The following is a 24,023-nucleotide window of genomic DNA, read 5'->3' as shown; positions in this document are numbered from 1 at the left end:
ACTTTGATACAGTGGTTTGAAGGCAACTACGAACTGCGCTGCGGATAAGATAAACATGCCATCTAATGTGTGATGGTCAGATACAATATTTGCTTTATCCTTTTCCTACAGATGTTAGTTTTTTTGGTTCTTTGTAGTTTGACCACCATCAGTCTGAGTCGTATTTTAGAACACTGGTTAATGTGAGCTGCAGACCCTTTTTCATTCAAAAGGCTTAATTTACAGATAGGATTAATTCTGATGACTTGTGAAGTATTTTGACTAATGAGTGTTCTATCTACAGGTTACTTTCTGCTGTTTTAAGAGCATCTGAGGTGGAGTCGAGAGCAACACGGGCAGATTTAACACATCTTCTGAGTCCCCAAATGGGGAAAGATATTGTGTGGTTCTTGAAACGGTGGACAAAGACGTACCTTCTTGTGGATGAAAAGCTCTACGACCAGGTCAGAAATGTTTGTGAATATTCCAGTGTATAGTTGCTTCTGAAAAATGGCCATATAATACTGTTGCAATTAAAATAGCGTATCTGTCTTTATAAGCGTATCAGTTGTGTCTTAGGGTGATATAGTGATTTGTACCACATTTCCGCTGTTACTAAGCATTAAAAGTAACACTTGTTCAAAAGTGGAAGTGAGTTAGAATATAAAATGAAACATTTGAAAGCATTTAATGTGGAGAAATAAATTGGGCAATAAGGAAAGTGCTGAGGGTTAGGTTTACAGAAACAATGTGTTTAGGTCTCAAGTAGGGTACATAGATAAGGCTAGGGTTATGGAATGGGATAGGTCTTAGAATAGAGCTAGGGCTGTGGTGAAAGTTGGGAGGTGTTTGAAGGTGAAGGTAGTGCAACTGTTTCAGTTTAGGCTAGACTAAGAAATTGAGAATGTGTAAGTGTTGAGGGATAAACATACGTTTGAAGCTGCCTTTAAGGCTTGTGTGGTGTGCATATTTGAAGTTCTAGCCTCAATAAATGCATCTCTTGAGTTTACTGAGGTGGAAATCTTCCTTCAAAGTCAAATGGGCAGTCTTTATGTACATCTTTACAAGTGAGGCAGACTAGTTTAAGGTTGATTCCAGCTTCCATTGGGAGCCCTAAGGGGATGATGTGTTAAAACATGCTTGAACGATTCGTAAAGTTAACAGCCAAATGCAAAACTGCTAGTTGAGGGTGGAGGGAATTAAGGCGTGCAAGGTAGGATTGCAATACTGAAACACTGCCCAAATCAGCTAGGACTTCCAAGACTGTATCGAAGCAATTTTGTCTGAGAGCATTGGGAACAGAAAGAAAAATGATTTTATTTTTTATTTTCTACATCAGCTTGAGGTGGTAGTTTGAAGTTTGGCACCATGCATCTTTTCTGGATTCACATACTGTGCATTATTCTGCCATCTAGTGGTTTGTTGACCTCGGGCCAGCACACCCCTGAAGCTCCTATGCATGGTTGCCATGAGCATATACGTTTTCGAGGAAAGTGCAGAAAAACGAGGGAAACACCGAAAGAACACCTTCGTTGTCAATGAAGAACAACTCTTCAGGGAGTAGCCACAGAAGAACCTCCAAACAATCAGGTTTTTCTTTTGGGATTCAACCATGCTGTTGGAGAATGAATACAAGTAGGGTAGTATTGGTGGTGTGAACCTGACTCTGGCCTCAAAGGGCTGGAAAACACCCCTTTTAGGTTTTTGTCCAAAATGCCACCATAAGGTAGTGCAGACAAACACACACCATGCGTGCAATTTCTGACTAACTAAAGATCACCAGGTGGAGGGATGTCAAGCGTGTGCTTTCCTTCCCTGAATCCTTAACATAAGGGGAGAAGAAAAGGCATGCTTATTAGGCCATGGTAAAATCAAGACAGTCCCTTGAGAACTTGGGATTCTCCAGCGACAAAACAATCCACCCAGACACCGAGGTTGCCAAGTGAAATTACTGGTTGAATGTCAAAGAATCGACACACACAGTTATGGAGGGAGGAGACATACAGGAAAGCACAAAACCTGTGCCGGATAACTGAAAAAACACATCACCAAACCAGTACTGAAGCAAATCTATCTCGGTCAAAATCACCAAACACCTCCATGCCAAAACAAAAGGTAGTCGAAAGAAGAATCAAAACTAAGGAACCTTACTGGTCCAAAACAAAGGGCACCGCTGATGGCACGCATTCTCAACCAGGCTCAACTCCAATAGGCGATCATGACCAGGCAAAGGATGAGAACCCACATTTCTGTAAAGAAAAAAGGACTTAAGAAAATCTCTTAAGGCATTCCGATTCCCACAAAAATCAGCAAGGGAAAAGGACTAGGGACAACAACAGGAAGACTTTGAACCTCAAGAGGAGGAACTAAAGGTATTCAAGGAGGAGGAGCTTCTCAACGGATCTGTGGCTGACCGAGCACGCACAGGAACAGAAGGCATGGAGGATCTGAACACAAACTGACTAGAGGAAGAATTTAATTGGTATGCTTCTAGGCCTTCACCATCAGATGAAATACCCGTGTATAGTGCCATTATCAAGAGAGCAGCAGACTCCTATGGAGTCAAACTGGAGGAGGAGCTGGCAGAAGCATGCATTCTACTCTACACAAAAAAGACCGGTCCGAGGCATGTGAGCTGCAGATCACATGCTTTGCTTAATCCTGCCATCTAGTGTAGGGTCTGGATGTTTGTAAGTTGTTTTTCTTCTAAGAAGTCTTTCCAGTCACGAGGTAAGGTGACTCCTCTTTTCGGCGACAGTGCGCATGGGCATCGACTCCATTGTTACATAGGTTTTTTCCGCCATCGGGTTCGGACGTGTATTGCTGCACGGCGTTTCAGAATCTGTCCTCGGGTTCCCCTCGGTGCACAATAACCTCTACCGTCGACGGTGTTGATTTCGAAAGCGTTTCCTTTTCTCCGCGGTTCGACTCGACATCAAGAAATCTCAATTCTTATTGCATTTTTTGTAGGCGGGCGGCCTTCCGGCCGTCCTGTCGGTCCGGCACCTGGTCGATGTAACGGACTCCGTTCAAATTCTGCCCCCTGTGCCACACAAAGTATCCGCGTACGGACCTACATCAGGTGTGTAACTTGTGCTTGTCCCCCGAGCACAAAGAACAAGATTGTGACACGTGTTGATCCTTTAGATCGAAGAAAACTCTCCGTGATCATCGGGCTCGATGTCGAGAGATGCAGCGACAGCAGTTGGACGACACACCGTATCTCTTCAGCGAAGACTCCAGACAAGAGGAAGTCTCAGCAGCCGAATAATAACACGTTTCAGCGGCATCGGACTCCGAAGCAGAGTTGCAGATCGTCTTCAGGAAAGTAGCGCTGAAGACGATGTGCCGCAGGGACAAGGGGACGCGAGTACGGAAGACCCTTCACCCTCTTACCCCCCCCCCCCCCTTCCACATTTCCAAGAAAATGTAAGGCTTTGGCACCACCTCTGCCTTCGGGCCAAGGTCGGCACCAACAAGAGGTTTCTAACGCGTCGCCTTCCGGCTCAGCACCAAAACACTTTGACAAGCCGTCCAGCTCGGGACCAAGTCAGACAAAACCCTCTTCCGAGCCGAAACCTTTGGGCTCTAAACATAAAATAAGCTCAGAGCCGAAACCTTTGACACCAAAACCAAGGAAACATTCCTCAGAGCCTAAATCTTCGGCATTGAAAGGACATTCCAGCTCGGCACTGAAAGCTTTATTGCCGAATTTACACAGCTGCCAGTACCGCAATCGGATTCAAGCATGGACAATGTACCACCCAAATCAGATCCGAAACAGAAAAAAATCATATTAATCCGAATACTGGACATATTCACGCTAAAAGGCCATCCAAACACAAGCTTCCGTATGGCTACCGCTCTAAGATTCCATTGAAGAAATATGTGGGGACTAGTCCTCTTCACCTCCTCTTCCTTCTCCGCCACAATTTGATCCATTACACCTAGGAAATCACCTCTACCTCACACTGATTATGATGACGCACAATCACAAATAGATCCTTGGACGGGTTATACAATTGATCCTTCACAGAATACAGACAATCTCCACCAGATGACAATCTATCATATCAGGAGCTCATTGCTAGAGCTGCACACTACCATGGGGTAGAGCTCCATAAAGAGTCCTTAGAGGAGGATTTATTCTTTGAAATTCTAGCAACACATAAATTCAATCAGACACTGCCTATGCTTAAAGGTATGTTAAAGCACACTGACAACATCTTTAAAGACCCTGTACGTGCTAGAATCCTCACTCCTAGAGTGGATAAAAAATACAAACCTTTCTCAACAGACCCTATTTTTATTAACGGTCAGTTACTACTGGACTCTGTGGTGGGATCCAATGCTCAAAAACAAGCTAATTCTCAAGCATCTGGAGATGGTCATTCCCCAGATAAGGAGTCAAAACGAATTGATGCTTCTGGCAAACATGTTGCTGCGCAATCAGCTAATCATTTGCATATTGCTAACACCCAGGTCTCCTTGCAAGATATGATAGAGCCCACTGGGACAAAATAGAACAACTTCTACAGTTTCTTCCAGATGAACATAAGGCCAAAGCACAAGACTTAGTTCAGGAAGGTAAACTCATTTCCAACACATTCCATTAGATGCTTTCTAGGTGCGGCCGATACTGCAGCTAGAGGGATAAATACAAGCATCACACCCTGGAGACCTGCCTGGCTACGTGTCCCAGGGTTTAAACCTGAAGCACAGTAATTTATTCTAAACATACCCTTCGACATAAAACATCTTTTTGGTCCTGAAGTTGATCAAGTGCTCGAAAAGATGGAAAAAGATACAGATGTGGCAAAATCCATGGCAGCGCATCAGTCTCCCTCTAACAGGGGTTCCTTTTGGCGCTCTTTTTACAGGGGAATGTCCAAATCCACAGGGACAGGTCAAAACACTTCCCAATCATCCTTTACAAAAGGTTTTTTCAGAGGAGGCTACAGGGGAAAGTCTAAGGAGCAGAGGTAAAAACACCACACGCCGCAATTCCGCTTCCCCAAATAAGCAGTGACTTCCTCACACTTCCCTCTGACTATTCCACACCTGTCGGGAGGAAGACTTCAACACTTTCTCTCCATTTGGGACTCAATAACAATTGACAAATGGGTGATTTGAATTATCCAACATAGTTATTGCCTGGAGCTTACCAACCACCCCCCAAACATTCCACCTCGATATCACAAATTGTCAACAGACCACCAGCACTTCCTTCAACAAGAAGTGCAATCTCTATTACTCAAAGGGGCTATAGAACCAATCCCTCTTCAGCACCAAGGGTCAGGGGTTTACTCCCTTTACTTTCTAATTCCCTAAAAGGACAGCTCATTAAGACCTATTCTAGATCTGAGTTAAACAAATACATACTGTCAGAGCACTTTCACATAGTGACTCTGCAACAGGTACTTCCTCTTTTACAACAAAGCAACTTTGTCAACTTTGGATTGGATCTAAAAGACGCCTACTTTCACATTCCAATTCATCCAGCTCATCGCAAATACCTCAGATTTGTGATAGCAGGCAAACATTACTAGTTCAAGGCGTCACCACAGCCCCCAGAGTGTTCACCAAATGTCTCGCAGTAGTAGCTGCTCATCTCAGAAGACAGTGTATCCATGTCTTTCCTTACCTAGACGACTGACTTATCAATGCGGGCACTTACCAGAACTGTATACTACACACTCAGGCAACAGTACACCTACTTCATCAGTTCGGTTTCACAATCAATGCACAAAAATCTCATCTGTGCCCTGCGCAAATACAATCTTATCTAGGAGCTTCCCTCAACACTATCAAAGCTCTAGCCTCTCCAAATGGAGCCAGGATTCACAATATTCAGGCCACAGTACTACAATTTCAACCCAATTAAATATTACCAGCCAGTGTTTATGCAGCTGCTGGGAATAATGGCATCCTGCATTGCAGTCGTACCTCACGCAAGGCTGCACATGCGTCCCTACAGGCATGTCTAGCTCGTCAGTGTAATCTGTCACAGTGTCAATTAACCGATCTATCGTTGGTAGATGGCCGCACCCATCGCTCTCTGCAGTAGTGGAACCCTCAAAACTTATCAAAAGGGCGGCCCTTCTTAGACCAAATTCCACAGACTGTACTGACAGCAGAATCAACTTTAACCGACTGGGATGCTCATCTCCAACATCACACAGTACAAGGGCTGTGGTCACACAGTCACAAACGTCTCCACATCAACTACCTGGAACTTCTAGCTGTGTCAAAGCTTTCCACACTCCTCTTCTATGGGAAACTGTCTTAGTCCGCAAAGACATGACCGCGATGTATTATCTGTAGAAACAGGGAGGGACACACTCTCCAGCTGTCCCTTCTGTCACAAAGCCTATGGAATTGGGCAAGTCATCACAGAATTTATCTCCTAGCAAAACACCTTCCAGGGGTGGACAATCAAATTGCCGACCTGCTCAGCAGACACAGACCGCAAGTTCACGAGTGGGAACTTCATCCCCAAGTTCTTCTTCCTTACTTTCAACAATGGAGAATTCCACAAATAGATCTGTTTGCTACAGTCGACTATGCAAAATGTCTAAACTTCACATCCAGGTTCCCACACAGTCTATCCAAGGGCAATGCTCTTATGGATGAATTGGGCAGGAATATTTGCCTACTCTTTTCCGCCTCTCCCACTAATTCTATTACTGGTTCAGAAGCTCAAACAAATATCCATCACATTGATATTAGTAGCACCCACATGGGCTTGTCAACCTTGGTACACCACCCTGTTAGAACGGTCAGTGGTGCCACCTCAAAAGCTACATCTCACACCTAGTCTCCTCACTCAGAGCCATGGAGAAATCGGACATCCAAATCCCAAAGAACTCAACCTAGCGATTTGGCTCCTGAAGTCCTAGAGTTTGGTTATTTACAATTGCCACCAGACTGTATTGATATTCTCAAAGAGGCTAGAAGACCTACTACTAGAGCATGTTATGCAGCAAATTGCAAACCGTTTGTTATCTATTGTAATAACATCAATCCACTTGATGCATCTGTACAAAACATCATTTGTTACCTGTTGCATTTACAGCAATCTAAATTGGCTTACATATCCATCGGTTTACACCTAGCAGCGGTAGCTGCATACTTGCAAAACAGACAACACTTATCTCAATTCAGACTAACAGTGATTAAAGCCTTCATGGAAGGATTACAAAGGGTGATACCACCAAGAGTTCCCCTTGCACCAGAGTGGAACCCAAACATGGTCCTTACAAGGCTAATGGGTCCACCTTTTGAACCAATGCATAAATGTCAGTTAGAATTCCTCTCATGCAACGTTGCTTTCCTCATCGTAATAACCTCACTAAGGAGAGTTGTAGAACTTTAGGCATTAACTATATAAGAGCCTTTCTTTCAACTTCATAAAGATAGGGTGGTTCTTCGAACCAATCCTAAATTTCTCGATAAAGTAGTTTCTGCCTTTCATATCAATCAGTTGAGTTACCTGTGTTCTTTCCTCCACCTGATTCTGTAGCAGAACGAGCTCTGCACACACTGTTAGGTGAGCTATACTATGTTATGTAGAAAGAAGTAAAGAATTTCGGAAAACAAAGCAACTATTTGTTGCTTTTTCTCCACCACACAAAGGCAATCCCATATGTAAGTCGGGTAGTGCAAGATGGATTGTAAAATGTATCCAAACATGTTATGCCAAAGCAAAAAGAACTTTAAAAATAACCCCAGAGCACATTCCACTCGCAAAATAGGGGCTACTATATCCTTCTTAGGGAATATTCCTCTAGCTGACATCTGTAAGGCAGCAACATGGTCTACACCGCACACATTCACTAAACACTATTGTGTAGATGTGTTCGCGAGACAACAAGCTAATGTAGGCATAACAGTACTTAAAACACGGTTTCAAACAACTACAACCACTACAGGTTAGCCACCGCTTTGGGAGTATACTGCTATATAGTCCATGCAAAGCATGTGATCTACACTTCACATGCCTCAAACGGAAAATGTTACTTACCCAGTAAGCATCTGTTCTTGGCATGTAGAGCTGTAGATTCACATGCGCCCATTAGCCTCCCTGGTCTCCTGTAATGGTTGTAGTTCTCAATTTGCATTCATACGCATGGACATCTCTATTTTATATTCACTATCTCCATTATCACCCTCTGCGGGAAAACAATCTAACAATGGAGTCAATGCCCATGCGCACTATCACCGAAAGGAGGAGTCACCTTACCTCGTGACTGGAAATACTTATTCGAAGAAAAACAACTTGTAAACATTCGGACCCACCATTAGATGGCAGGAGTATGCAAAGCATGTGAATCTACACCTCTACATGCCAAGAACAGATGCTTACTGGGTAAGTAACATTTTCCTTTCTTCCCATGCTTCCCAGCATCAATGCTCGGGGAACGGAAGATTGTATGGAGCCAGCATCGTCTACAACATTAACACAGAGGTTAGAGAAAATGTATAAACCCTCAAACCTTGTGTATTAAAAGCAGTACACCAGCAAACGCAGAAATTGTTTCCATAACTAGGAAAAGGTCCATCGCTCCATCCTCTACACTTTTCCCAGTAGCTGAGGAGAGCAAAAGAATTGATATGGTGGGCAGAATAATACAGACATCAGAGGCCACACAGTGGAGGATCCCAAATTTAAGTGCTCTCCTAAAACGGTAGGGCCACAAACAATAGAAGGAAATAGATAAACCGATGCAGCACCTCCTAGAGCATTATAAGAAAAGTACCAAAGTGGTTATACAGAAAGGCAAAACAATAAAATCATCTTTGGATGCTGTAGAAACCTAAAGCAGATAAATGTTGCAGGCATCACTTTCGGGAGGTATACCTGGTGCAGTCTGTCAGGGTTTAAGCAGGAGATGCACTCCTCCATAATTAACATGCCCATCACATGGGAAAACGTGTCTGAGTCGGCTGCGAATGAGTCAAGTCTACAAATGAAAAATAAAACAATACAGACAAAGCAGCGGGTGCCTTGCAGTTTCGTGTTTGGGAGATGCAGGGGGCTTTCTAAGAAGAAAAAACTCTCACAAGGTGGCCAACTAGCGGGGGATCTTTCCACACTGCCCACCACAGGTTCACACGACACAACTCACCTTGACCAGTGTTTTAGCACATCATGGCAATACCAACCACATAAAAGGACTGTCATTGCGAAGGAGTTTAAAGTCAGACGCCCAGAGAGTCAAGATCAACCTCCAAATGACTGTTTAAGACAGAAACCGTGATCAATAATACCGGTAGGGAGCGAAATAAGAGATTCCTTCCAGGAGTGGAGGAAAATTGCGTCGGACAAATGGTTGCTGAACATAATCCTGATATTGCATACAATTGGAACACAAACCGATAAATATCTTGTATCTAAACAAACCAACATTAGTTGAAAAGGTGGTAATGTACCTGCAAATTTCTTTCAATTCAAGCTGATACTCTTTGTTGAATTTAAGGCGCGAAAAGACTTGCACCATTCAACTGGGTAATCATATCTGCAATGTGCAGACCTCTTATTGTAGGCGAAATGCAATTCGACTATGTCATTGAGCAACAGGACGAATGTCCCCATTAATGTGTAGCTGCACTTTCACTGTCTTAAGTTTTCCTAATCCATGGAACAACGACTTTAACTGATTCACTTTGGCGTGATGAGCATTGACATTGTAATTAACAGAAATTAGTCCCATGTCCACAGTAGCGCTGAAGACGAGCAAACATGCAATTGACAAAGTGCCCTGAAGGCCATGGATTGGGGCTTGTACTGTCATATGTTCATACTATTTCAGTAAGACTGTGCGTTTGGGCAACATAAATGTCAAAACTGTGTGGGACTGAGCCCATGAACACTATCAGGATATGTCTACCTTATTCCTGGCTAGCTGACACTGCGCCATCTGGACCTATAACCTTGCAAGGCCCGGATGGTATGTGCAACCTCAGAACAAGATGAACCCTGACCCCCGAAGAAATTGGAGAAACAGATCTGACCCTTTCGTTAGTAACTCAGGTGTGCCTGAAGGGAGACACAAGAAGTACTCAAATTGGTATTTCAAGCATTTGAGGCAATCGGTTTCTTGTGTCAAATACATGCTCTGCAATGATTAGTAGAAGGAAACTGAACAGAGTAATCAGCATTACGAAAATCCTAAGGAACATGGAGCTCAACCATGGTGCTGTTACTTTGATAATATGAATACATACGATTGTGCCTATACTCCTACCTAGCACTATCCTAATTTACATAGGTGGTGTGAATCTGCCTGAATACCTTAGGGTGGTCTAACTCTCCATTTACCTGAGTATATGTTTCATCTGGGAGTCAATCTTGGTGTAGAGCAAGGCACTGTCCTTCTTAAGAAGGTAACAGGATTCAGCTGGGCTGAGAATTCCGGCATAGGCCGACCTCAACAGTACCACCAAAATGCTCCTCTGCCTAAACAAAGGATTGATGTAGCTTATATTATAAAATTCACCCATGCTTGCCATGTCAGACCTTTGGTCTGGCTGTCATTGTTTGTTCTACCCTTACAGAGCTGTTGCTGAACAGACAACAACAAACAGTATTTTGCACAGTAAACTTAGTCCTTGTACAGAATGTTTAAGGGCCTGATAATATGCCTACGAAGGAGCGTAAGCAAATCTATTTCTGAGAATATTATCTTATACGGGTGCGCAAATAAATATGTCATCATTTAAGAAAGCTGGTGTCCGGTGTCCATGGCATATGTCACCACACAACAGTACCTTCGTCTTTTTGTGTTTCATGGTTGCCATGAAAGAACCTTGACTTTGTAACTGCGTTGAGGCTGCCCTCGTGTATACCTTGGTTTTGGATTGTGTGAGACGGTGGACTGTAGACATTTAACTGTACTTTCTGGATGGCATGATATTCATTGATGCACTACTGTCTGATAAACGATATATGGCAACCATAAACCTTCAATTTTATTTTGGGTCAATGTCCGAATTAATTTTTTGATTTCACTTTTTGATCCTTTTTCGACTTAAATTCTTCCTTGTGGGAAGCCAAACCTACATGCACACGTCGTTCAGTAGTGAGCATCGACATTTAGTTTCTACTTGCCTCAACTGATGTTGCTATTTTCTTCAGTGGGCATGACTGGCACGCTTCTGAAACATTCTGGCAGCCATTTTGTCTTCTCGACGTGACGCACTCACTTTTTTTCTCGCCTTGCAAACTGTTACAAAATGGTTCGGTTTCCCTCAGCCTTTACATATCTGTCCAATGGCAGACCATTTACCTAAATGTGGAAAGGAAAATCCACATTGATATTACAACAACTTTTTCTTTGGAGATCTTACTATGTGACCGTCTACCTTTTCTTGCACTTCACATTCAACACAGATTGACTCTGGGCCCCTCCGACTCAATGTCAGGGGCTTGTTTAGCGGCACAGTCTTCTACTCTGGCTGCCATGAGCACACACTCCAGACTGAACGTTTCTCTCCGCATTTCACGTCTGAAGGAATCGGAACGGCAGCCATCTATGACTGAGCCGTATGACTTCTTCATAATTGAATTCATTAAATCTGCGATATTTGATGAGCAATTAAAGTCTTTCAACAAACTCATCAATCGTTTCACCATCTCTGTCTCTTGGTTGAAAATGTACCTGTCATAGTCCACATTCTGCACCGGATTGCATTTGATGTTCAACACTTTAATTTGTTTGTATGAAGTTTCTTCACCTCTTGATATTTTCTTTCACTTCCTTCACTCCTCCTACTATGTTTTTAAGATATTTAAAGATCTTCTTGCCATCGGTTACTTCCAGCACATCAATGAAATCATCAAAAGCTTCCATCCGGGCCGTCAATCTAGTGCCAGTATTCTGCTTTTTGATGGTCTCGAATGGAAGCACTGGTTTCAGGAACACCGCGGCATTATACTTTGTGCAGTTGTCTGCAGCTGCTGCCATGATTGTGCTGTTCAGACAGCATTTGACCTTCAGCGTCTTTTGGTCCGGTGTCACCCCTGCAAGCATCAGCCCGCTGACTAGTGCTTGGGTCATTACACCCAATTACCAGTCGTGTCTCCGTCTTCTACCTTGGCGGTAATGGCGTTCTCTGTCGCGTGTTGTTCTCCACACTGTCCCTTTTCCATCATAGCTGGTTTTCACTGCCTTTGTTTTTCTTGCAATTACCTGTTGCTGCATGTGGTGCCTTCTGTACCTGGTTATCGCTATCTTAGCGTTATCGTACTGTATGAATGATGGCTCTGTTTTAGGTTGTGGTGTCATACCTCTTATTACAGTCGTATTTGCAATTTTCTGACCAATGATAAGTTACATTTTCCATAAGGACTTCCCTCTCTTGGAAGGTATTGCACTGACTGGAGTTGTGCTTTGACTCCACATAACCAACCGTCAATTCTCACTTTGACTGAGGCACACGTGGCACACATGAGCAGTTAGCTGGACTCTCTGGGAGAGCACTCTCGCCTCTGCAGGTCGCAGGTTTACGAATCCCCTATCTCGCCAGTTGTAGTGTCCTCCCCAGCCCGGTAGCATGTAAATGAATTTCACCACAAACAGAGTTCGGTATTGCACGTCTTTCTTCTCTAGAGTGTAAGCGTTAACTGACACGTACTGCGGCAGGAGTTTTATTTACCATACCCAATCTTTTACGTCACTAGACTACGGAGTCCATTAGGGACCAGAGGCGCCCCACTGTCTATAATCAACAAGTGTAGGAAGGTAGGATTCTTCTGCATGGTTAACACCCACTTTTTGCCTGGTGCTAAGCTGTTTTCGGACTAGTCTGATTGGCATCTTGCTGATCAGGACCCCAGTCTCTCTGCTTTCTCCCTTAAATTGCTGTGACAAGTATTTAGGTACATCCCAGATTGGATGCTGGGGTACCCTTATAGGTCCCTAGTATATGGTACTAGGGTACCCAGGGCATAGGTACCCCAGAGGTCCCCCATGGGCTGCAGCATATATTATGCCACCCATGGGAGACCATTCAAAATGGAGCTAGAGGCCTGCCATTGCAGCCTGTGTAAGCTGGTGCTAGCACCACTTACTAAAGATATAGGTTTCCTATATATAGGGTCACTGCACTTGAAACATATGTCACCCCAATAGCAGGCCTTTGCAATCCTGAAGGCAGGGCGCTTGGTTCTAAGTGAGAGGGTGCCCATGCATGAGCAGGACCCCCTACAGCCCACGGAGTCCATTCTCCCGGGTTGTCAGTGAAGCAGCCATGTACTATATAGAGGGTCACAGCTTAATTAAGCGATGACCATCTCAAAAACGGCTTCAACAAACAACTATCATGTTTGGTATCAAACGTGTAGGAATCATACCCTCACACTGTAAACGGTGTGGGAGGTATGATTCCAAGCACTGGAAAAGAGCCATCTGTTAGGCTCTCCATGTCCCCGGTATCAGTCTTCGAGACCCAGACAACACAGAATGCTTGCTGCCAACCAGAGACACGATTCTGCCCTCCAGCTGCTGAGCCAAGCTTGAGCAGGGGAAGGCAGAACAATAGGCATCCTGTCACAGGGAGGTGTAACCGCCTCCCAGACAGGATTTAGTGTATTGGGGCAGGGTGGGTATGCTTGCCAGCGCCACTCACTCTGCACGAGGGGCACATTTTGTATCCCCATGCATAGTCCAGTTCAAACCAGTCCTGGGAGCCGTTGGCTCCCGCTCTGGTGCGAAACCCTTTTCTTAGGGTACTTAAGGGCTTACCTGGGTGTAGGTCCCTAGATTCGTCCTGGGATAAGATTCGGATCAGACACCACTTCTTCTTCTACCGTCTGTGCACTCTGGACTTCGCTGGCTTCGTTTGGGCACGACTTCATCGCTCTTCCAGTCTCTTGCATTGTTTGTGCCTGTGCACGATACAGGAATCTTCCAAGGCCTGTCGGCATCAAAGACACCTGAATGATTCACTTCCCTGCATTCGCAGGCACCGCAACTAAGTCCGTTTGCTCCTCTGGACTCCGAAAGGCCCTGCAACAGCTCTCAAGGCCTGCCCTGCCCTCTCACCAAGTTTGAGGCCAGTATCCCTCGTGGCGGCTGCAATAACAGTACCCCTGTGCACCGCGTCAACTTGCAGTTGCCCAGGCTTGTTGGCTTCCTTCCAAGAAGATCTTCAGGCTCCAAGAAGATCTTCGGGCTCCAAGTAGCCTCAACATCGAGCACCTCCAGGGACCAGAATATTCAGCTACACTGCATCATGTGCATGGTGTCCTGCATCTTTTGGTGAGCTGCTTGAGGTCCTCTCGCGACTCCAGTGCCTCCGGCCTGTGGGTCCATTTGAGGGTCACCTTTGCTTCTCTTGGGCTCCCCTGATTGTGATGAGTTCCCTGGGCCTTGCTGGTCCCGATGTTGTTCCTTCAGCTCCTGCGTTGGTTGCATTTGCTAAGGCTGGTTGGTGCTCCCGCTAGACACCGACCCCTCACCACTCGACATCGGGCATTCGTCTTCCAAGTCTCCTGGTCACCCCTGAGTGACATACTCTGTCCCTTCTGCTTGCAGGTACCTCTCATCTAGAATCCACCTATGGATTCCACCGGACACTTTCTCCTTCAGCAGCGGCACTTTCCTGAAGTCCTCCATTGGGTTTGACAGCAGTTTCCGACACCACTTCACACGTATGCACCCGGCTTCCCTGGTGTAGGTAACGTGAGTACTAGGGTATCCACAGATGGGGTAGCTCTACAACCTTCTGTCTTCCCAGGGGTTTCTTCAGGATCCACTGGGAAGGTCCTTAATCTTTAAAAATCCAACCGTGACTTACACGTAGACTTATACAGATCACGCTGTCGTGTTTCCACACTGCACACGCTCCCCGTCGGGTTCCTAGTCACTCACCTTGGGTCCCCAGCACTTCTACGTCCTCTCGACATTGTCTTGACCCGAGTCGTGGTTCTTTTACCACTTTCTTAGTATATGGTTTGTCCCCCCTCCCTGGGGTCCACTGTGTATTACATGCTATTTACTGTGTTTCTTTGCAAAGTATGGTGTGCATTGTGCATATCTCTGGGTAGGAGATATTTGTATGAGTTAGAGAGTATTATATTTAATAAATACATATTTTTATAAATACGTGGTATTGTTCTTTTTCACTTAATCTATACTATAAGATTGCATTTTGGTAAGACAAGCTGCTTTACACTCCTGGACTAAGCCTGAAGGCTGCTCTCTACAGCTACCGCTTGGAGAGCTTTCTAAGGTTGTCTAAGACCTCTTAAATCACCATAAGGGTTGTCTTGACTGGTGCAAGGTGCCCATTTACATAAGTGGACATCATATACCAGGCCAGCTTCTCTCAAAAAGGCACTACATGATTCTCGCCCTGCACACTGTTCCCTCGACTTTCTTACCTTCAAATTCTGAAATACACTTCAGCCAGCGTTTCCATTCTTCTCATCTTCATTTGTGCCTTTGCTCTTCTTATAAGTGCCGTACCTAAGCACAGTGCTGGGCAGTCTAATAATTTTTCTTATGTTTTTGGCAGGAATGCCAGATTTTTTTACCTAAAGGGCAGGGTCACTACATTCATAAATCGAGGTTTAACTGCTGTCTAGGAAAACGACTCCACTCTTCGACTATAAACACATAAGTTAAAGTCAAGCATTTGATTTTATTTCCATACGTGCTGAACTGCTTTTCACATGTAATTTGTTTTTCAAAAGAAGACATAGTAGATACTAACAGTAGCTCTGTCTTTCTTGGTACACCACCTCCTTCACTTTGTAGTTTATAAATTGCTTTGAAATGGCTAAGAATACTGGAAGCTGTGCCATAGAAAGCTGCTGACACAATCTCTTATGAACAAACCTGTCCCATATTGCACTTTCTCCCTTTTGTATGAAAATTGCTTGGCCTACTCAAAAGATGACCTGCCCTGGGCGGAGGGAGCGTTGGTAGGTAATGGTCTGAGTACCAGAGATAAATGAGAAAGTAAGGAAATAATTACCAATAATAATGTAAAGGGGGTTGAGAGGCAACAGCAGTGTGTGATACCTGGTCTTCAGATGAATTTTATTTTCAAGAATTGCCACATACAAGTTGAACATCAGTTTGTGAACTGTTACTCAGTAAGTTAGGATTCTAGAATGTACACGTCTTTCAAATTACTACCCTAGTGCTCTGGTTGATAAGTCTTTGAAAAGTCACATTTGCTTCATTTACACTGTTGGCATTTAGCAGTGTTTTTTAGGGCATAACATTGATGCAGGACTGGGTGACATAAGCTACAGCAGCTTGCTTAATGAGAGTATGCCCACCTTATGTCATGCAAGCCTCTGAGATTCTTTTAATTCCTGTGGAGAAAAGATTTGGTGTGGAAAGGGAGCACTATAGTGGGGTAGAAATTAGGACACTGATGTCTGGAAGCATGGACTGGATGTTAGTACACTTGTTAGGAATCATATCAACAAACTTGTTTTACAGATATAATCATTACTAAAAGACTTTTTTATATTGGTGACTTTAAAATCACAGGAAGGCATAGACTTAGTGGAAGTCTAGCCAATCCGAATTTTCATAATATTCATATGTTATGTTAATTTACTCTTGTATAGCGCATATACACAGACAGGTCTCTTAGTGCTCTATATCTTATTAAGTAAACAGTAGGCCACAACCTGAATAGGGAATTCAGTTGCTTCTGTGTAAAGAAAGTGGCATGCCATTGTAAAAATGTTTATTTGCGTTATTACCTTTGGAAATGCAATGAACACGGGGTCCCTCTCCTTGTGCTCTGTTGACAGCCACCTCCCCGGGGCTTATAGTGTGTTGGGAGGAGGAAGAGGCAAGCAGACCCCTGGGGTCCGCCACCTCTCCAATGCTAATCCAAAAGAAATGTGGTGGTCTCGGGGACCCCTGTGCCCTGGTGTCATCAGTGATGTTACTGACCATATCAAGAGTGATGTAATATGTGAGTTCATAAGCAGTGCATTGCAGGAGGGTAAGTTATAGTTAGCTCAGGTAACTATGACTGCTGAATTTCACTGGTTTTGTACGAGTGAAATGCGTGCCTAAATATAGCATCTGTTACCTTTGGGGTTTTTTCAGTTATTTTCTAAGGATTTTTTCCTTCTATTTCCTAACTATAAGGTCCCTGTAACCTTTGGGTTTTTTCAGTGATATATATGTATGTATCCATAGTAAGACATCGGATTTACAAATTGATTTATTTTCATGTTGTTGAAGGAGCTCTGCTTTTCAATCGTGCTCGACACTATATTGCTGTACCCTAAAAAAGGACACAAGGAAAGGAAGCTCATTAATTGCACTCCCATTTGATCTCTGGAATAACTTAACTGGTATCAGACCAACAGAGAAACCAAACATTCCAGAAGAGCCTTATACAATTTTTAGGATCCAGTATCTCAATAAGTTAAAATGAGCAGATGCCCTCTCTGATAGACGTTTAGGGACCTTCAAGACCAGACGGGCAGCCCCATTCTGAATCATCTGGAGTCTGCTTAAAGTGTCTCTATTAATATTAAGATACAGAGAATTGCAGTAGTCAATGCGTGAAGTAATAAGCGCAGTGACCAGAGCAACCCTAAGCTTAAACAGAGATGAAAGGAAAGACCTTTGATTATGCACCTATTAACTATTAAAGACATTGCTTTTCTGTGTTTATGTAATGCATAATGTTTTTAATTGGTCTTCATGTTTTCTGTTATACCATTTATCAGTGATTTTGTACTTTTAATGACTATCTTCGAAATACTTTTAAGAGAAATTCAGTTTTGTTTAACATTTTTTCTTTCTCTCTTAAAGATCAGTCTGCCATTTAATACAGCATTTGGTGCGGACACAGAAGGTTCCCAGTGGATTATTGGTTATCTTTTGGAAAAGGTCATCAGTAATCTTTCGGTGTGGAGTTCTGAGCCAGATCTGGCAAATGATACTGTGCAATTGCTAGTGACATTGGTGGAAAGAAGAGAAAGGTAAGCACCAGCAAAAATCAAATCACCAAAAGCAGCAGGCAGTATTAACTATGACACTGTATCGAAGTGCATTCAATCACCTAAATGTGAATGCATAGAAGAGCAAGGATATCAGTTTGTCATTTAAAGTCAAGTGTTAGCATAGCACCAAAGGAGCTTTACACCTTTTTATAACAAATTTTGTCAATGAGCTTTAAACAAGTTTGCCAAAACTTTGCAGATAGATTTAATATTTTCATTCAAGATTATTACATTATTTGTTTATAATTATTTCCCAGATACCCTGTGTCAAATGGGAGAAACCCTAAAAATCCCCTGCCTGGTAGTTGTGAAACCCTGCCTCTTAGTACTGAGCTTGTTTAATATCTTAACAGGCATTTGTGAACGCTTCTCCATCTAGTCAACTCCCGTTCTTCTATGGGACAATCAGGGCATTGTGGGGTGTTAAAAGAGTAGGGTGATTTCTGTTTGAGCCTGCTATAACCTGAAAGGGTAAAGGTCTATACAGCTGATATTCCAGAAATTATCACCACACCACGCACTGTTCATCACAGACCCATCACTTATTCTTACCTACACTACTTCCCAGATTGCCTTGTCCTGATATGCTACAGGATTGGTATTTGTAACTTTGTTTTTATTGTTTTCGTTGACAAATTAAAACAGCAGCAAGGCAGAGATTTTCTCATTTGCAAAACATACATAGCAGTAGGCAGGAAATCGCAATTTCGGCTCAGCATTGCGTTCAAACATAATATGGCAACTACATACCCCGCAACACCCAGTAACCATCCTCCTTCTTCCCTATCAGTCCCCATCTGTGCTCTCTTCCGCCTGTTCTGTGGGTGGGTCACAGATGTTGCCTCTGTATTTATTCCACGCTCCCCAGATCTTGCTCCATTTTTTGGGGCAACCGCGGTTAATAAATACTGTGTTCGAGGCATATGAGCTGCAGATTGTACACTTAGCATAGGTCGCCATCTGGTGTTGGGCCCGGATGTTTGCAGTTTGTTTTTCTTCTTGGACAGTCTTTGGAAGTCACGAGTTTGGTGACTCCTCCTTCGGTCCGTACTGCGCATGGGCTTCGGCTCCATCCTCAGATTGGTTTTTTCCGCCATTGGGCTCGGATGTGATACTTCGTGCTCCGGCTTCGAACTTCTACGGTTCCAGCCTCGACGGAAAATCCTCGATTCTTCGAGTTCCTTCATCATCTTCATCTCTCGAAGCGGCACTTTCTCCATCCCGTACATCGACACCGGCCTTCGGGCCCTCCGCGACTCCGGTCCCGGCCGATGGAAAGGACTCCGTTCAAAAAGTGCCCAAAATGTGGGTCTAAATTTCCCCACACCGACCTCCATCAGGTGTGTAACCTTTGCCTCTCTCCGGAACACGAGGCTAGAGACTGCCCCGCCTGCAAGTCTTTTCGATCGAAGAAGACCATCCGAGATCGAAGAGCTCGACGCACCATGGCGCACTCATCCTCTGCAGCTCCACCGGACATCTTCGGAGACGACGCCGAAGCTTCGGGGCAAACACACACCGAGCAGGAGGAAGACGTCGTCAGCGCTTCCGAGGCCGACGACTCCGACGTGGAGGACGTTACACCAGCGCAGCGGGCCGTGAGTACTATGCCCCCTCCCACCCCCGCGCCGAAAACCAAAGAGACTCAGGTTACTCCCTCGCCTGCCGGCCTGGGCAAAACCAAAACCAAAACTTCGATCACCCCACCTTCGGGCCCGGTGTCGAAGCCCCCAAAGTCTCATGGCAGCTCGGGATCGAGCCAGCCCGCACCCGGTGCCGAAAAACAGCATCCGGCACCGAAGACTGCAAAATCCAGCTCGACTCCGAAACCACCGGTGCCGAAGCCTGGACACTCGGTGCCGACCAAACACAAACACAAATCTGTCGGCACCGACGCTCCGGCGCCGAAACATCATTCGACGCCGAAACACCCGGAGACCTCAAAAAAGCATGGCGCACACAGACCATCGAAACCCCCGGTTCCGAAATCACCGGTGCCGACAGACGACTCGACACCATTGGCTCTGTTTACACCAGACCCTTTACAAAAGACTTTGTCCAAAGATCCAAAGACTGGGCTTTTGACTTTAACTACCAAGAAAAGACGCCTTGATGCTCCGGTTCCTCCTCCTCCACCCAAAAGGAAGGACTCTGCTACTTCTCCCCTCAGAGTGCCCTCCCCACCACCGCCTCCCCTACCCCCTCCACCTCTTCCACCGCCTCCAACTCACAGGTCTCCGCCACCTTTACCTCACTACGATCCGGCCCCATCCCCAGATCCGGATGATGGGGATCCGGACAATTACCCGGCGGACGCCCCAATGGATCCCACTCCACCAGGGACCCCAGATCCATGGGAGGATTACAATAACCCTGATATACCCAATGTACCTCAGGACGACCTATACCCATCAAGGCCGTCTCCTCCAGAGGACTCCTTAGGGTTTCATCATTTAGTGCAGAGAGCAGCACACTACCATGGGGTGGACATGCACAGTGAACCAGTAGAAGAAGACTTCCTACTGGATACATTTGATATACAAGACAAATCTACTTCCATTTTACCCATGTTTAAGGGTGTCACCAAGCACGCTACAGAGGTGTTCAAAGACCCTGTCAGAGCCAGAGTACTGAACCCTAGAATAGAGAAGAAGTACAAGGCGGCACCCACAGACCCTGCTTACATCAAGGGCCCTGCTCCCCTAGATTCCCTAGTTGTCTCCACAGCTAGAAAGCGGGCTAACTCCCAATCCTCAGGAGATTCCCCACCTCCAGACAAAGAATCTAAACTTCTGGACGCGTCTGGTAAACGCACCGCCTCCCAAGCTGCAAACATGTGGCGCATTGCAAACACACAAGCACTGCTTGCGCGATATGATAGAGCACACTATGACGAACTAGAGGCTCTTATGCAGCACCTTCCAGAAAAATACAAGCACAAGGCTCATGACCTGATACAGGAGGGTAAACTAATTACAAACACCTCCATTAAGTGTGCCCTCGATGCAGCCGACACTGCTTCTAGGGCCATAAATACCAGTGTCCTGCTTCGTCGCCACGCCTGGCTCAGGATCTCAGGGTTCAAGCCTGAAGTCCAGGCATCCATACTCAATCACCCCTTTGACCAGGAAACACTCTTTGGGCCAAAGGTAGACGAAGCGCTCGAAAAGATGAAGAAAGACACAGGCACAGCAAAGTCTATGGGGGCACTCCAAACACAAGCCTCCAAACGTTCCTTTCGACGCTCGTCCTTTCGTGGCACAGGCAGAGGCTCCTCCACCGATAACGCCTCTACCTCCTACAAGTCCCCTCCTCAAAATACCTTTTCAAAGGGCAATCAGAGAGGTGGTTACAGGGGTAACAACAATAAGGGCAGGGGCAAAACCAACAACACCCGTTCTGCCACCCCCCCCCCGCACAATGACTCCCCTCCGCTCCCCCCAGACCATTCCACTCCGGTCGGGGGCAGACTACAAAACTTTATCCACGTATGGGAGTCCATAACATCGGACAAATGGGTGACCCAAATCATTCGGTCAGGGTACTGTCTAGAGCTAACATCTACCCCACCCAATATCCCACCAAGGCACCGTCCAATGTCTCAAGAACATTCCACACTGCTCAAACAAGAGGTACTCTCACTCCTGCAAAAACACGCTATAGAGCAGGTCCCCGTCAATCAACGAAATCTAGGGGTCTACTCTCTATATTTCTTAATACCAAAGAAAGACGAGACCCTCAGACCCATTCTGGACCTCCGGCCTCTAAATGCCTACATACATTCAGACCATTTTCACATGGTCACTCTACAACAAGTCCTCCCACTCCTCTGCCAGGGAGACTTTCTCACAACCTTGGATCTGAAAGACGCATACTTTCACATTCCAATACTCCCCTCTCACAGGAAATACCTCAGGTTCGTGGTGGACGGGCAACATTACCAATTCACGGTTCTCCCCTTCGGGGTCACCACTGCACCACGAGTGTTTACCAAATGCCTAGCAGTAGTAGCAGCACACCTCAGACGTCAACACATTCACGTCTTCCCTTACTTAGACGACTGGCTGATAAAAGCCACGTCCTACCACCAATGTGTGCAACATACAAACAGCACCATCCAACTGCTCCACCAGCTAGGCTTCACGGTGAACTACCAAAAGTCCCACCTCATACCATCTCACACAAAGCAATATCTCGGGGCCACTATAGACACCTCCAAAGGTATTGCCTATCCAAACTCAGCCAGAATCACAAGCATTCAAGCCTTACGCAAAACATTCCTTCCCCAACACTCTCTTCCAGCAAGAGTGTTCATGAAGCTCCTAGGAATGATGGCGTCTTGCATATTTATAGTGCCCCATGCAAGACTCCACATGCGTCCACTTCAAAAGTGCCTAGCACAACAGTGGAACCAGGCCCAGGGTCAGCTGACGGATCTGGTGTTGGTGGACGGCCGCACACATCACTCTCTGCAGTGGTGGAACACCACAAACCTTTCCAAAGGACGGCTGTTCCTGGACCCGGTTCCTCAGGTGATTCTAACAGCGGACGCATCGCTCTCCGGCTGGGGAGCGCACCTCCTACATCTCACAATGCAAGGTCTATGGACGCCACAGCAAAAATCGCTCCACATCAACCATCTGGAGCTCTTGGCGATCTTTCTAGCCCTAAAATCTTTCCAAAAACAAATTTCGGGCAAAGCAGTCCTCATTCGCACAGACAACATGACTGCGATGTATTATATACAAAAACAGGGGGGGACACACTCTCCCCAGCTCTCCCGCTTAGCCCAGAGCATATGGAGATGGGCAATTCCCCAAAACATCTTTCTCCTGGCACAGCACGTTCCAGGACTACAAAACACCATAGCAGATCTGCTCAGCAGACAAACGCAACAACTACACGAATGGGAACTGCATCCACAAGTTCTTCACCCATTCTTCAAACAGTGGGGGCATCCTCAAATAGACCTCTTCGCCACCCACGAAAACAAAAAATGCCCAAGCTTCGCCGCCAGATACCCACACCCATTGTCCAAGGGCAATGCGATATGGATGAACTGGTCAGGCAGATTTGCATACGCCTTTCCACCTCTCCCACTAATTCCATTAGTGGTCAGGAAGCTACAACAGCACTCCCTCACACTCATTCTGGTAGCTCCAACGTGGGCCAGGCAGCCGTGGTACACCACGCTACTACAACTATCAGTGGTACCACATCAAAAGCTGCACCTTTCCCCATGCCTCCTAACCCAGAACCATGGAGAAATCAGGCACCCGGACCCAGCTCAGCTCAACCTGGCGATCTGGCTCCTGAAATCTTAGAATTCGGATACCTTAACCTTCCCCCTGATTGCATGAACATCATCATGGAAGCCAGACGTCCTACCACTAGAGCATGCTATGCCGCAAAGTGGAAAAGATTTGTAATTTACTGCCGTAACAATACAATCAACCCCCTAGATGCATCCATACAGCACATCATATGCTATCTGCTCCATCTTCACAGGTGTAACCTGGCATATTCATCCATACGCCTACACCTAGCAGCGATCGCTGCTTATCTACAAAACAGGCAGCATTTATCACTCTTCAGAGTGCCCGCTATTAAAGCCTTCATGGAAGGCCTTAAACGAGTAATTCCTCCCAGGGCACCACCTTCCCCTGTATGGAATCTAAATTTAGTTCTTACACGACTAATGGGTCCGCCCTTCGAACCAATGCACAAATGTGAGCTACAGTTTCTCACCTGGAAAACAGCTTTCCTTGTAGCTATCACTTCCCTTAGAAGGGTTGGTGAAATACAAGCGTTCACCATACAGGAACCCTACATACAAATGCATCACAGCAAGTTCATACTTCGCACAAATCCGAAGTTTCTGCCCAAAGTCATTTCCCCCTTCCACCTCAATCAATCAGTGGAATTACCTGTCTTCTTTTCGCAACCCCAATCTGTTGCAGAAAGGGCCTTACACACACTTGATGTAAAAAGGGCGTTACTATACTACATACAAAGAACGCAACCCTTCAGGAAGACTAAACAATTGTTCGTTTCC

At 45.4% G+C, this 24,023-nt stretch overlaps 1 protein-coding gene across 2 annotated transcripts in view; it reads left to right on the top strand.

Moving 5' to 3' along the window:
- XPO4 (exportin 4) overlaps nt 1–24,023 on the top strand; it is a 495,809-nt gene that overhangs the window by 378,738 nt on the left and 93,048 nt on the right. For both annotated transcript variants that reach the window (XM_085621575.1, XM_085621576.1), the window contains 2 exons: nt 284–443; nt 17,778–17,947. In XM_085621575.1, coding sequence (XP_085477701.1) covers nt 284–443; nt 17,778–17,947 — 330 coding nt within the window. The remainder of the gene's footprint in view (nt 1–283; nt 444–17,777; nt 17,948–24,023) is intronic.

This window comes from Triturus cristatus, chromosome 8, assembly GCF_964204655.1.
Source record: "Triturus cristatus chromosome 8, aTriCri1.1, whole genome shotgun sequence".
Classification (NCBI taxonomy): Eukaryota; Metazoa; Chordata; class Amphibia; order Caudata; family Salamandridae; genus Triturus; species Triturus cristatus.
The sequence above is the reverse complement of the archived record's forward strand: the minus strand, read 5'-3'. Positions and strand labels throughout refer to the sequence as shown.